Genomic DNA, 15,348 nt, shown 5'->3' with positions numbered 1-15,348 from the left:
CTGCTGAAGGCAAAATATTCACCAAAAGAAATAAAACGCTCCAGTAAATTTGACCTTCCAAGTTTCTTCCGGAAGAAAATTCCAATGTCTGGCGCTGCCTGGTTCTCCTTCCACCTTCAGCTTGAACTCCGTAGTTTGATCTAGGCGGAGCTTAACTTGTTTTTTTTCTCCCCTGTGTGTTGCAGATGGAGGAAGAGGAGGAGCCGTTTGTTTTGGAGGACACGTGCATTTTAAACACGGACAACATGGACGCTCAGTCCTGTGACACGTCCTCCTTGGCCAGCTCGGACAGCGGAGACCCTGCGCACCTCAAACGGCATGAACACACACAGAAACCTGCCCTGTTTGAAAGTGCTCTAAACCTGCTTCCACCCATCAGCCATAACAGTATGACCTCTGACAGGTAAACTGAACTTCCTCCTTAGACTAATTGGTCAATAGGAAGGCTGAACTCATAGAGTTGCCTCCACTGATTAAGTTTATACAGCATCTAAAGTCTGAGGACAGAAAATAAAAGACGTTGTGACTGGATGGATATGCCTCGATCTCTAGTCTTATACTCCTTTCCTGTGGGATATAGAGCTGTTACTTTTATTGTAATAGATTGAATTAAAACAGAAGCAACGTTAAGTTTGAATGTTTGAAAAGTGAATGTCTTCAGTAGGGCTGTAACTAACGATTATTTTGCAAATCAATTAATCTTTTGATTCATCTTAAGATTAATAATCAGATATCCAATGGTTCCTTAAAGAACACTTTTTTCTTAGATTAAACCAAGTGAAACTAAAACTTTTCCACTTGAGGAGTTCTGGATAGAGCAGATTGACAGAAAAAACATGTTTTTATTTATTATATGTTTTTTTTTTTTTTTACAATTTTGATATAATCGCTGCTGTAAGTGTGTCGCTCTGTCAGCTAAAGGCATGTTTTTGGGTCACTATACTCCATTTATACTCCACTAGTAAATTAGTTGACCATTATTTAAAAAATTGATTAACCTGATTACCGTAAATTCTGGACTATAGAGCGCACCTGATTACAAGCCGCACGCTCTAATTTTAGAAAGAAAATCAATTTTGTGCTTTTATAAGCCGCACCGGATTTTAAGCCGCAGGTTTCCCACGTTGTATGAGATATTTACAAATAAAGATATTACACGTGAGCATTTTTTTAACGTTTGATTTAATCCGTATGATAAAAAAAACAAATACGTTACATATTGATGAATGCCCTTTTTTTTTTTTTCAAACTACCTGTAACACATGTCGGTAACACGCAAATAACGCTGCATATACCAGTACTTTTAATTGAACAACGCACAGAACATTGCAGCCGACCAGGAAAAGTCATTAATCACTTTCTTTCAAGTCCTCTTCCTCGGTGTCTGAATGGAACAGCTTCAGGATGCTGTCACTGACTTCAGTCTCATCCTTGTCGCATAAACCTGTATTAGCCACACTGTATTATAGGCCGCAGTGTTCAAACAGCGGGAAAAAAGTAGCGGCTTATAGTCCGGAATTTACGGTAGTGGTTTCAGCCCTATTCTGCAGAGATCAGGAACACACAGGTTCTGGTGCTAAGGCGCTCACAGGCTCCCATTACCAGGCAGGTAGTCATAATGTTATGGCTGATCTATGATGTAAATGGCATTTGAGCCATTTTCAGACATTATGTAAGATTGTGGGCGCAATCAGTGTGATACTGCGATCAGACTGATCATCATGAACTCGCTTAGTATAATCAGCACAATAAATGTGGCTCCAGTTGATTCAAATTCACAGGAGGAAGGATTAGATTTAAACCAATGTTTGGACTTTTCAGAGATGCTAGAGAGGGCTTTCTGTTCTACTGCATGTAGATGAGATCCTTACATCATCCGGGTTTCATTAGATAGAACAGTTCATTCACTAATAAACTGAACTATTGAACCGCAGTCGGCCTCGGCAGATGGCCGCTCACACTGAGCCTGGTTCTGCTGGAGGTTTCTTCCTGTTAAAAGGGACGTTAGCGCTGGCCGCCACAGACGGGCTAACGTCAGCCCTTGCCCGCTGCAGACGGGCTAACGTCAGCCCTGGCCCGCCACAGACGGGCTAACGTAAGCCCTTGCCTGCCGCAGACGGGCTAACATCAGCCCTTGCCCGCCACAGACGGGCTAACGTCAGCCCTTGCCTGCCGCAGACGAGCTAACGTAAGCCCTTGCCTGCCGCAGACGGGCTAACATCAGCCCTTGCCCGCCACAGACGGGCTAACATCAGCCCTTGCCCGCCACAGACGGGCTAACGTAAGCCCTTGCCTGCCGCAGACGGGCTAACATCAGCCCTTGCCTGCCGCAGACGGGCTAATGTCAGCCCTGGCCCGCCACAGACGGGCTAACGTAAGCCCTTGCCTGCCGCAGACGGGCTAACGTTAGCCCGTCTGTGTCAGCCCTTTCCTGCCGCAGACAGGCTAACGTCAGCCCTTCTCTGCCGCAAATGGGCTAACGTCAGCCCTTGCCTGCCGCAGACGGGCTAACGTCAGCCCTTGCCTGCCGCAGACAGGCTATCGTAAGCCCTTGCCTGCCGCAGACGGGCTAACGTCAGCCCTTGCCTGCCGCAGACGGGCTAACGTCAGCCCTTGCCTGCTGCAGACGGGCTAACGTCAGCCCTTGCCTGCCGCAGACGGGCTAACGTCAGCCCTGGTCGCCACAGACGGGCTAACGTTAGCCCTGGCCGCCACAGACGGGCTAACGTCAGCCCTTGCCTGCCGCAGACGGGCTAACGTCAGCCCTTGCCTGCCGCAGAGAGGCTAACGTAAGCCCTTGCCTGCCGCAGACAGGCTAACGTCAGTCTGCCTGCAGCAGACGGGCTAACGTCAGCCCTTGCCTGCCGCAGACGGGCTAACGTCAGCCCTGGCCGCTGCATACGGGCTAACGTCAGCCCTTGCCTGCTGCAGACGGGCTAACGTCAGCCCTTGCCTGCCGCAGACAGGCTAACGTCAGTCTGCCTGCAGCAGACGGGCTAACGTCAGCCCTTGCCTGCTGCAGACAGGCTAACGTCAGCCCTTGCCTGCCGCAGACGGGCTAACGTTCTGCCGTGCGTTGTTTGTTCTGGGTTTTTATTAGTAGCCAAGCATTTTTGTCACTAAATAAAGCTTCATCTTCTGATTCAGACTTACTGTTGGCTCCTATTTTCTCTCTGTATTGAAGAAAGAGGAGGCCTCTGGATCAGAGCGCGGCCGTCCACGGCTCGGTCCTTCGTCTCAGCCTGCTGAAGGGCATCTCTGCCCAGATGGTCGCTGCTTCAGTAAGACCAGAAATATGAATCAAACAGGAAAACGTTTCCCTGCTGTTATGAGGTGATGATAGATACTCTTCTTCTCCCTTCAGGACAAAGTGGACGCCGGGCTTCCCACCGCCATAGTAAGGATCTGGCTGTTCTACACCTAAACTCTTTGCTAGCAGACAGACAGGCTGCTGCGACCCAATCTGATGTTTCCTAAACTCTGCGCTCTTGTCTGCTTGTTCTCTCAGGCCATGTCTGGAGTTATCGCTGTAGGAACATCTCATGGTCTCGCCTTGGTATTCGGTGAGTCCAGGTCCTTTCTATTCGTTGTTCAGCCTTATTTTCCTGCTTATTATTGTATTTTTTATGTATTTTTAGTTCACCTTTTTTTTAAGAGGTATTCAATTAACAAAAGCATCTTTTGTTAGATGACTTAAAAACCGATAAATGATTGAAGTGACCCATGATCAATCACTAGAATAATCGATTGATGCTGCACTTCTTGTAAAGATCAGGTTCATCAGCATTTCAGTAAAAAATATTTAAAAAAAAGTGAGAATGAATAAGGCAGGACTTTATCTAGAATATCAGCATTCCTGGTTAGACATCATTAGGCAGCAGGATGTATGGGGTTAGATGGCCGTCAATAAACATGAATGCAGACGTGTCGGCATTTGTTAACATAAGTCAGTAAAAGTTCATGTAATATTTGTTATTATTTCTGGATGTCAGCTCCTAGATACATATGACCGCAGGTGTTTTATCTTTGAGTAGTTTAGAAGTAGCACAGATTTACACATGTGGGTCTAAAACGCCTTAAGAAGCTGTTTCCCTCCTTTCCATTTGGTGGCGGTAACACATTGATAGGTTTATTGGCCAACCGCTACTGAGTGAGAAGAGGAGGAAGAAGACCATAAGAGACCCATCGATTGCACGTCATTTCTTTGCTAAAATGTTGTTTTAAACTCCTAAGCAGTATAACTCCCTGTAAAGTCTCAGCTTCACCAGGGGTCTGTTCTTTTCTTTGAAATGAATTGAAAATCATAAAATGATTCCTACAAAACACAACAATAGTCCCTTCATATTAAAAAAACTCAGAGAGGAAGTTGCCTCAGTTTTTTTTTTTCATTTATTGATTTTCCAGAACTGACTCATGCAAATATGTAAAGCAGTTGTGGTGTGGCCCAGTTCCCACATCTAGACTCATCATGTAGTTTCCCTTTTCCCTGTTTGATAAAGGTGTTCTGGAGGCTAATGAACAAAAAACAGGAGAACATCAGAAATCTACGAGCTGCATCATAGCTCTAGCTTCCTGTGTCCATTTAGAGCCTCCATTGTATCGTTTCCATAAAGTTTTATTCTTGTTCTAGAACGCGGCCTCAGAACAGCAGATTTCAGACATTTCTTAGAAGTCAGACATAGAAATCTCAGCCGATGGGTCCAAATCCCAATCAGTCCCCAGAAAACGTTTCTAACATCCATCTGCGTCGATGTGATAAAAGCTGACTGATGTCTCTTTGTTGTGCTGACACATCGATGGCCCGGCGCGGGCAGGAAAAGGTACGGCTCCGTCTGTTTAATGGCTGTTCTCTTGTTTTCTGCCTGCTGGAAGCATCGTGTCCCGTTTGAACCTTTGCTTTGTTGGTGTCAGTTTGAGGCATGCGCCGCATCCGTCGGTTCTGAAATCTGTATGAAGAGGCTGTTTGTAAACCAGGGCCTGAATTTCTCCTCAGATACCAACCAGGCTCTGCGGCTGTGTCTGGGCAGCAAGACGACAGGAGCAGAGTTCGGCGCCGTGTCCGCTCTCAGCATCAACCACGACTGCTCTCGTCTTCTGTGTGGATTTGCTAAAGGCCAGGTATGTCTGAGCTCGGTACAGACCAGCTGAGGCGGCAGGACGGCGGGTTCTGGGTCCACCTGTAGTTCCGTCCTCCTAACTCAGCTCATCCCAGATCTGTTCATTTGTTTATCTATGAAGGTTATTTTAATTCAAAACTATGAGCATTGTAAGTGTGAATTTAAAGTTGTAGAGAGAGTTACATTCTATTTTTTGTATTTGTAGAATAATAATTAAAAAAAAAATTCACAGGCACACATTTTTTTTGCGCCTGTTCAAATTTGAACTACAAGTAGACAAATTCTGTTCTACAAGTTGCACATCAAAAACATGTAGATTTTTTAAATCTGTCCCAATTACAAAAAAATTGACACCTCTTCAAATTCTTGAGTACAGGTAAACAAATTGTGTTCCGTGAGTTGCAGATCAAAAATGTCTTCCATTCAGTTTTGCTACAGTTGATCTAAAACAAATGGTGCAAAACAAATTCAAATATTTATATTAAGATCCTAATATATATATATATATATATATTTATGTTTTTCCTTAACACAAATACAAACTAATGAATACTACTGCTTGAATCTGCTGCTGTGTGTCACAAATTCAGTTTTACAGGTTGCGCCTTCATTTTCACTTTTGACACAAATGTCACACCAGTAAAAATGATCTGTGACCTGTGGGTAGTATCTTAAGTCTACAAATACAAAACTTAGAATGTAAGTCTCTCTACTACTTCAAATTCCCACTTACATTGCAAAAATAGTTTTGAAACAAAATTAAACTTCATAAATATATCAGTCGGTTTATAGAAGTGTGAGACCTAGAAGTTACACTATTGCTCTATGAATTGTGCTTGGCCAGATTACCATGTGGGATCTGGCTAACGGGAAGCTTCTGAGGACCATCACAGACGCCCATCCTCCAGGAACTGCCATACTGCATGTGAAGGTGAGTGAAGTTTGAACCTTAAGAAAATAAAAAAATGGAATCAGAAAAATCTTTTTGAACTTTTTTTAAAGACTTTTCACTTTGAGATTTTTTTCTGTTTTAAAAAAGTTCTTTCAGTTTTAGATTTTTTTTGTTTCTGTTTTAGAAATATTTTGGAATTTAGCTCCATAACCTCAGCCCATAGAAACCATTTATTGCATGAATTATCCCTCTTTCTGATTGGCCAAAAAACCTGTTTAAACCTGGGAACAATGGGCTTCTAGTGGCAGTGGGAACACCTCACTGACTCGTGTTTACTCAGGCCAAACGACTCGGGAAGGGACCCACATTAAAATCATCTCGGCTCCGACCAGCATGCTGCGGGAACACCAGAGCTAAAAAAAAAAGGAATACCATTGAACGCACCGTACGGACGTCAACACACCACACCAGTCGCTTCTGATCTAACCAGCAGAAAAAGCTCTGTTTAGATTTGATAAACATGGAGGAGTTCTGGTGAGAGTGATTCAGATAGATAATAGAAAGAAACAATAAAGCACGCTGACTACGCCCTGGCTTCCTTCCATGTTGCTCTCCATTGTTTACATTCCTGACTTCTCTCCCACTGATTCCATCATCAACACTAAAGGCTGGTTTAGACTCAGAAACAAGGTCGTCTGCATGTTTAATTTGCGAACTAAATATTTATTTTTGCAAACTAAATATTTCGCTCCAGACTAAATATTTATTTAATAAACTAAATATTTAATTTGAAAAATAAATTATTAATTTGGAGCTAAATACTAATTTAACAAACTAAATATTTAGTTTGGAGCTAAATAATTATTTAACAAACTGCATATTTGATTTGGAGTTAAATATTTATTTAACAAACTAAATATTTAATTTGGAGTTAAATATTTATTTAACAAACTAAATATTTAATTTGGAGTTAAATATTTATTTAACAAACTAAATATTTAGTTTGGAGCTAAAAATGTATTGAAAAATCTAAATATTTAATTTGCAAACTAAATATTTAGTTTGTAGCCAAAAACTTTATTTAAAAAACAAAATATTTAATTTTCAAAATGAATATTTAATTTGCAAACAAAATATTTAGCTCCAGACTAAATATTTATTTAATAAACTAAATATTTAATTTGAAAAATAAAGTATTAATTTGGAGCTAAATATTAATTTAACAAACTAAATATTAAATTTCCAAACTAAATATTTAGTTTGGAGCTAAATAATTATTTAACAAACTGCATATTTGATTTGGAGTTAAATATTTATTTAAAAAACTAAATATTTAAATTTCAAACTAAATATTTAATTTGGAGTTAAATATTTATTTAACAAACTGCATATTTGATTTGGAGTTAAATATTTATTTAACAAACTAAATATTTAATTTGGAGTTAAATATTTATTTAACAAACTAAATATTTAATTTGGAGTTAAATATTTATTTAACAAACTAAATATTTAATTTGGAGTTAAATATTTATTTAACAAACTAAATATTTAGTTTGGAGCTAAAAATGTATTTAAAAATCTAAATATTTAATTTGCAAACTAAATATTTAGTTTGTAGCCAAAAACCTTATTTAAAAAGCAAAATATTTAATTTTCAAAATGAATATTTAATTTGCAAACTAAATATTTAACTCCAGACTAAATATTTATTTAATAAACTAAATATTTAATTTGAAAAATAAAGTATTAATTTGGAGCTAAATATTAATTTAACAAACTCAATATTAAATTTCCAAACTAAATATTTAGTTTGGAGCTAAATAATTATTTAACAAACTGCATATTTGATTTGGAGTTAAATATTTATTTAAAAAACTAAATATTTAAATTTCAAACTAAATATTTAATTTGGAGTTAAATATTTATTTAACAAACTAAATATTTAGTTTGGAGCTAAATAATTATTTAACAAACTGCATATTTAATTTGGAGTTAAATATTTATTTAACAAACTAAATATTTAGTTTCCAAACTAAATATTTAGTTTGGAGCTAAATAATTATTTAACAAACTGCATATTTGATTTGGAGTTAAATATTTATTTAACAAACTAAATATTTAATTTGGAGTTAAATATTTATTTAACAAACTAAATATTTAGTTTCCAAACTAAATATTTAGTTTGGAGCTAAATAATTATTTAACAAACTGCATATTTGATTTGGAGTTAAATATTTATTTAACAAACTAAATATTTAATTTGGAGTTAAATATTTATTTAACAAACTAAATATTTAATTTGGAGTTAAATATTTATTTAACAAACTAAATATTTATTTTGGAGCTAAAAATGTATTGAAAAATCTAAATATTTAATTTGCAAACTAAATATTTAGTTTGTAGCCAAAAACTTTATTTAAAAAACAAAATATTTAATTTTCAAAATGAATATTTAATTTGCAAACTAAATATTTAGCTCCAGACTAAATATTTATTTAATAAACTAAATATTTAATTTGAAAAATAAAGTATTAATTTGGAGCTAAATATTAATTTAACAAACTAAATATTAAATTTCCATACTAAATATTTAGTTTGGAGCTAAATAATTATTTAACAAACTGCATATTTGATTTGGAGTTAAATATTTATTTAAAAAACTAAATATTTAAATTTCAAACTAAATATTTAATTTGGAGTTAAATATTTATTTAACAAACTGCATATTTGATTTGGAGTTAAATATTTATTTAACAAACTAAATATTTAATTTGGAGTTAAATATTTATTTAACAAACTAAATATTTAGTTTGGAGCTAAATAATTATTTAACAAACTAAATATTTAATTTGGAGTTAAATATTTATTTAACAAACTAAATATTTAGTTTCCAAACTAAATATTTAGTTTGGAGCTAAATAATTATTTAACAAACTGCATATTTGATTTGGAGTTAAATATTTATTTAACAAACTAAATATTTAATTTGGAGTTAAATATTTATTTAACAAACTAAATATTTAATTTGGAGTTAAATATTTATTTAACAAACTAAATATTTAGTTTGGAGCTAAAAATGTATTTAAAAATCTAAATATTTAATTTGCAAACTAAATATTTAGTTTGTAGCCAAAAACCTTATTTAAAAAGCAAAATATTTAATTTTCAAAATGAATATTTAATTTGCAAACTAAATATTTAGCTCCAGACTAAATATTTATTTAATAAACTAAATATTTAATTTGAAAAATAAAGTATTAATTTGGAGCTAAATATTAATTTAACAAACTAAATATTAAATTTCCAAACTAAATATTTAGTTTGGAGCTAAATAATTATTTAACAAACTGCATATTTGATTTGGAGTTAAATATTTATTTAAAAAACTAAATATTTAAATTTCAAACTAAATATTTAATTTGGAGTTAAATATTTATTTAACAAACTAAATATTTGATTTGGATTAAATATTTATTTAACAAACTAAATATTTAATTTGGAGTTAAATATTTATTTAACAAACTGCATATTTAATTTGGAGTTCAATATTTATTTAACAAACTAAATATTTAGTTTGGAGCTAAATAATTATTTAACAAACTGCATATTTAATTTGGAGTTAAATATTTATTTAACAAACTAAATATTTAGTTTCCAAACTAAATATTTAGTTTGGAGCTAAATAATTATTTAACAAACTGCATATTTGATTTGGAGTTAAATATTTATTTAACAAACTAAATATTTAATTTGGAGCTAAAAATGTATTTAAAAATCTAAATATTTAATTTGCAAACTAAATATTTAGTTTGTAGCCAAAAACCTTATTTAAAAAACAAAATATTTAATTTTCAAAATGAATATTTAATTTGCAAACTAAATATTTAGCTCCAGACTAAATATTTATTTAATAAACTAAATATTTAATTTGCAAAATAAATTATTAATTTGGAGCTAAATATTAATTTAACAAACTAAATATTAAATTTCCAAACTAAATATTTAGTTTGGAGCTAAATAATTATTTAACAAACTGCATATTTGATTTGGAGTTAAATATTTATTTAAAAAACTAAATATTTAAATTTCAAACTAAATATTTAATTTGGAGTTAAATATTTATTTAACAAACTAAATATTTAGTTTGGAGCTAAAAATGTATTTAAAAATCTAAATATTTAATTTGCAAACTAAATATTTATTTAACAAACTAAATATTTAATTTGCTAACTAAATATTTAGCTCCAAACTAAATATTTATTTTAAAAAAAGTTATTTTTTTTATAAATGAATGAATGACAGTAAAAAAATTATATGGAAAAAAATAAGCCCCTTATTTTTCTCTTAAAACACGCTACATAACCATAAAGATTGCTCCTAATTTTTGACTGCTTAACTTTACAAACGGCGCCCCCTAGAGATTCAGTAAAGGTCCAATCACAGACAGCGGCTCCGTTGGACCAGCAGCGGCTGTATAAGAGGCGGTGGACTCGACCCGTTATCTCTGTCTGGTAGCAGAACATTTGGTGCTTAGGTTGAACTGAGAGTTCTGTGAGGAGGAGGATGGTCGTTCCTTCTCCCAGACGGTTCTGTAGAACCGGTCCCTTCCTGGACTGACCTCTACCTCTGCTGTAGTTCACAGACGACCCGACTCTGGCGGTCTGCAACGACAGCGGAGGCTCCGTGTTTGAGCTGACATTCAGGTGAGGCCCGTCCAGCAGCCCGCTTGGTTCCGGCCCGTTCTAAGCTGTGGGAATCGACACGCTCGGTGGCGGTCGTCTCATTTTGGGCTCGGCTGTGACAGGTGTGTTCTGTGTGGCGGTTCTTCCCAGGCGGGTCATGGGGATGCGCTCCTGTGACTCCCGGTGTCTGTTCAGCGGCTCTAAAGGAGAAGTGTGCTGCGTGGAACCTCTGCGGACGCCTCCGGACCTCAAAGACCATCCCATCACCTGCTACTCTCTGCTCGCCATGGCCTCCCTCACCAAGGTACGCGTTGGACCCGCCAGCCGGGACAGAACCAGAACACCAGAACTCATAAGGTGTTTCTTTGGTGTTACCCAGATCCTGGTGATTGGACTGAAGCCCAGCCTGAACGTCTGGATGACGCTGCCCTACACCAAGGTCACATTACCTTTCCTTCTGTCTGTCTGCTGTAGATTCGCACAGGATGGGAGAAAGTATTCCCTCCCTTCACTTTCCTTCTGTGTTTAAATATTCACCCCCCTTCCTTATTTGAGATCATCCAGCAAAGGTTGATAAAATGATAAATATGAAACAAACGGTTTTGATCAATCAGGTTAGAGATAAGAAGTTTCGCATCATCAGAGCGTCTCAGTCAGATCTCAGTGCTTTGACTTTGCCACTCAGAGCTGTTGGAGCTGGCGGTGGATCATCCAGGTGATGCTGATCTCCAGGACAGATACCTTCTCCCAGTGTTCTGACCCGAGCCGTCCAGCCGGGTGGTCAGCCTCTAGCTCCGGCTGCGATGCTGGTTGTGGAGGAACTCTAGTTTCCTCTGCAGCTGCATTTAAAAAACAGCTTCTTTGTTTGGATGTTTTCATTCCTCAGTCGGACCCGACCAGTGTCCCCCAGCTGGCCTGGCAGTTTGTTCCCGTCCAGAAGACGGTCAACCCCGTCCTTGCCTTCTGTAAAGGAGACACCGTCCACTTCCTCCTGGTATCTGCTCATCTTTGCTGTCATGTGACCAAATATTCAGCTGATCATTGCTCTCTTAGGCTGCATAGTTTTTCCTCCCTGTGTGTCTCTGACCTCATCTACCATCTGCAAAGGTGAAGAAGGAGGAGAGCGGCACCATCCATGTGATCAAACAAAGACAACTCCACCTGAGCTGTGACATCATCAGTCTGAACGTAAGCACCGACCCAGAGCCGCTGCTCGGGACAGAACAGCGGCTCCGCCCCAACATGAACCTCTGTGTGTCCGCAGTGGATCAACAGCTGCACCTTGGTGCTGCTGGACAGCCACGAGAAGCTGCACGTCGTGGACCGGCCCTCGCAGGAGGTTCTGGAGACTCTGGATCTGGAGCAGGTGCAGCTGGTCTACAACAGTCGACACTTCAAATCGTTGGCGACCGGAGGGAACGTCTCTCAGGCTCTGGTGAGAGGCAGGTCCGTCCGGAACGGGCCTTTAGCAGGTCGAACTTCCAGATCCAGGCACTGCAAAAACAGTCTACAAATATGCACTGGAAAAAACAGAAATCTCAATAAGTCATTTTTTATTAAAATAAGTGCATTTTTCTTTAATCAAGCAGGTAAGTGTGAAACTTTGCCAATGGAAAAAGACAATTTATATTTAAAATAAGAAAACAACAATTGCATTGTCTTATTTCAAGTGGATATTATCTAAGTATTTTATTTTAAGAGTAGAAGTAGTCATTCCATTGGCAAATCATCTTATTTACTCAAGTTAAAGGTAAATACACTTAATTTAAGAAATATTGACTTATTTCTAGATCGTGTGTTCAGTGTGTACAGATTTATCAGATTAGGTCTGTTTACCTTTAAAAGAGCAGGTACATAAGATTTACCAATGGAATGTGTATTATTTTTACTCTTGAAATATGATAATTATATAATATGAACTTTAAATAAGACAATGCAATTGTTTTTTTTTCTTATTATTTTTAATGTAAATCGTTGTACACTGCAAAAAATGGAAATCTAAATAAGTTATTTTTGCTTAAAATAAGTGCATTTGTTCTTGAATTGAGGAGTTAAGTGAGATACTTTGCCAATGGAACAATACAATTTACATTTAAAATAAGAAAAAGCAACCGCATTGTCTTATTTCAAGTGCATATTATCTAATAATCTTATTTTAAGAGTAAAAACACTAATTCCATTGGCAAATCATCCCATTTACCTACTACAATGAAGGGTAAATACGCTTGATTTAAGACATTTTTACTTATGTCTAGACCATTTTTGCAGTGTATTCCAATTATCTCACTCAGTCTCACTTACCTCCTCAGTTCCAGAAAAAAAGCACTTATTTTAAGGAAAAACGACTTATTTAGATTTTAATTTTTTCATTGTTTCGTCCTGAAACTGAAATCTCACTACAAAAAATGTAAATAATTTTTTCTTAACATAAGTGCATGTTTTCTTAAATTATGGAGGTAAGTGAGACACTTTGCCAAGGGAACAAGATAATTTATATTTAAAATAAGAAAAAAATGCATTGCCTTATTTCAAGTGAATACCATCTAATTATCTTATTTTAAGAGTAAAAATACTCATTCCATTGGTAGATCATCAAATTAAATAGACTTCATTTAAGACATTTTTTTCTTATTTTTAGATGGTTTTTTCAGTGCTTCTTTGAATGGAGCCACATGTACTGATGCAGTGACAGTGATGTGTTCTGGTTCAGGCTGAACGGAGGTCTTTGTGTTCCAGGCGCTGGTTGGAGAAAAAGCCTGCTACCAGTCCCTGTCCAGCCACGCGGGCCAGATCGTCTGTCTGGGCACCAAGGTAGAGGTCGGCTCTCTCTTTTGGTTCCTTCCCTGCTTGTTCTAGCCGCTTCTGCTGCATTCAGACCGAACACGTTTCAGGGGTACTGCGTAGTCTGAGGACGCAACAACAGCCGTGCTCCCGCTCCTCTCCTGCTCTGCATTGCTCAGCCTTCTAGCTCAACTTCAGCTGTGTGCCGAATTCTTTATTGATTAACTGTCTGTAGGTAAAACTCTACCGGCCAATCAGAAACAGGCCTTTTTCTTCCAAGGAAAGTACTGCTTGCATTTGGATGGAAGAAAAAAAACCAGTAAATCAAAATACTTCCCCTACAGCGGCAGGTAGGAAACGATAGAAAAAAACCTTCAGAATGTGATCAAAGAAACACATCTTTTATTACTAGTTATTGAGTTTAGTTTACTTTTCTTCAGCAGAAGTGACGTTTGAAAAAAATTTGGTCTAATTTTTTGGGATTTTATTATTGCCTCGATCAAAAGCGTATAATAGAAAAACAGTCTCATTGGAATCTGCCTTTGTTTTGTAAACTGAAGTTTTAACACCGTATTTAAACACTGATTTTTTTTTTATACAGAATTCTAAACACAGATTTTTTTTTAGCACTGATTTTTAAACACAAAAATTTTTTTCACATTGAACTCCTTACACTGAATTTTTATCTGGTTTTATCTGTTTTTTTTTTATCTGGAATTTTTATCTCTCAGAGGCGGTTTTCTCATTTGAAAACACCTGAACATGTTTCGCTTTCATCAAAGCATATGAAGCACCTCACTCGACTGCATCTGTCATTGTACACCACAGAAAGGAAAAAACACGGCGACACGTCTTCATTCAACGATCACAGGTGGTGCTGGACACCTTTCTGACGTGTAGGCTATGAAGGGGAAGGAAGCTCCATTTGCTGACAGTTTGTAAACAAAAGCTGTCCATCATTGTGGACGGGAAAGAAAATCCTCCTGCTTGTTCCGTTATGAAGTGAACAGTAACCTTTAACAGCCGTAGACTCCGCCCTGCAGTCCGTGGGGTCGTCATTAGGATGTTCTCCTAGAGACGCCCGTCTGGGGCATTTAGTTCTGATCTGGATTTATTTGTGTTCACACCCATTCCTGTTGTTTAACTCTGCATTCTGCTTCTTTTGCAGTCGGCTCACATTATGTCCCTGAGGAGCTGGAAGGAGGTAGGCATGATATTCCTCCTTCATAAAGTCAGATAAGCACGAGTAAAGGAGGAGCTCGCTGCCTCGCTCTGCAAAAAATTAAAATCTGAAACAGTAATTTTTTCTTAAAATAAGTGCATTTTTTTTCTTGAATAGAACAGGTAGGGGAGACACTTTACATTTAAATAAGAAAAAACTATTGCATTGTCTTATTTCAAGTGTATATTATATAATTATGTAATTTAAAAGTGAAAATGCTCCTTCCAATGGAGGATCATCTTATTTATCTGCTCAAATTAAAGGAAAATAGACTTAATTTAAAAATGTTGAACTTATTTCCAGATTGTTTTTGCAGTGCGATGTGCTCTTCAGTCATCTGCCCAGAGCAGAACGCCCTCAGCTGCAGTGAAAACATGCCTTTAGTAGCGCTGTGTGAATAAGCACTTAGTTAAACTATTTGTTGGGATATTTAAAACTAAAGAGGCTCTCCAAGCACAGATAAACTCCCTGCAGCCGAATTCAGCTTTACATGTGAAGAAAACAGCTGTGGTGGTTCTGCAGAGGCCTGGCTGACCCGTGTTGTCTCTGTCCAGCGCCTGGACTGCTTCCTGAAGCAGGAGCATTTCCCTGAGGCTCTGTCTCTAGCCTGGTCCTTCCATGAGGGCACTGCCAAGGCTGTGGTAGGTGGGTATG

At 37.1% G+C, this 15,348-nt stretch overlaps 1 protein-coding gene across 4 annotated transcripts in view; it reads left to right on the top strand.

The window, feature by feature from the left end:
• The window catches only part of vps8 (VPS8 subunit of CORVET complex), a 68,643-nt gene that overhangs the window by 3,495 nt on the left and 49,800 nt on the right, over positions 1 to 15,348 (top strand). The window contains exons 3-18 of one of the 4 annotated variants that reach the window (XM_038271198.1): positions 186 to 316; positions 3,185 to 3,281; positions 3,365 to 3,397; positions 3,509 to 3,563; positions 4,815 to 4,820; positions 4,994 to 5,118; positions 5,962 to 6,048; positions 10,645 to 10,712; positions 10,842 to 10,995; positions 11,071 to 11,130; positions 11,578 to 11,685; positions 11,799 to 11,879; positions 11,956 to 12,126; positions 13,428 to 13,502; positions 14,641 to 14,676; positions 15,249 to 15,339. In XM_038271198.1, the coding sequence (XP_038127126.1) occupies positions 186 to 316; positions 3,185 to 3,281; positions 3,365 to 3,397; positions 3,509 to 3,563; positions 4,815 to 4,820; positions 4,994 to 5,118; positions 5,962 to 6,048; positions 10,645 to 10,712; positions 10,842 to 10,995; positions 11,071 to 11,130; positions 11,578 to 11,685; positions 11,799 to 11,879; positions 11,956 to 12,126; positions 13,428 to 13,502; positions 14,641 to 14,676; positions 15,249 to 15,339 (1,378 nt within the window). Of the gene's footprint in view, positions 1 to 185; positions 404 to 3,184; positions 3,282 to 3,364; positions 3,398 to 3,508; positions 3,564 to 4,814; positions 4,821 to 4,993; positions 5,119 to 5,961; positions 6,049 to 10,644; positions 10,713 to 10,841; positions 10,996 to 11,070; positions 11,131 to 11,577; positions 11,686 to 11,798; positions 11,880 to 11,955; positions 12,127 to 13,427; positions 13,503 to 14,640; positions 14,677 to 15,248; positions 15,340 to 15,348 lie in introns of all 4 variants that reach the window. The other 3 variants (XM_038271195.1, XM_038271199.1, XM_038271197.1) reach the window with 3 other exon arrangements.

Source organism: Cyprinodon tularosa, unplaced genomic scaffold, assembly GCF_016077235.1.
Source record: "Cyprinodon tularosa strain WSP-4 unplaced genomic scaffold, ASM1607723v1 ctg794, whole genome shotgun sequence".
NCBI classification, from domain to species: Eukaryota; Metazoa; Chordata; class Actinopteri; order Cyprinodontiformes; family Cyprinodontidae; genus Cyprinodon; species Cyprinodon tularosa.
The sequence above is the reverse complement of the archived record's forward strand: the minus strand, read 5'-3'. Positions and strand labels throughout refer to the sequence as shown.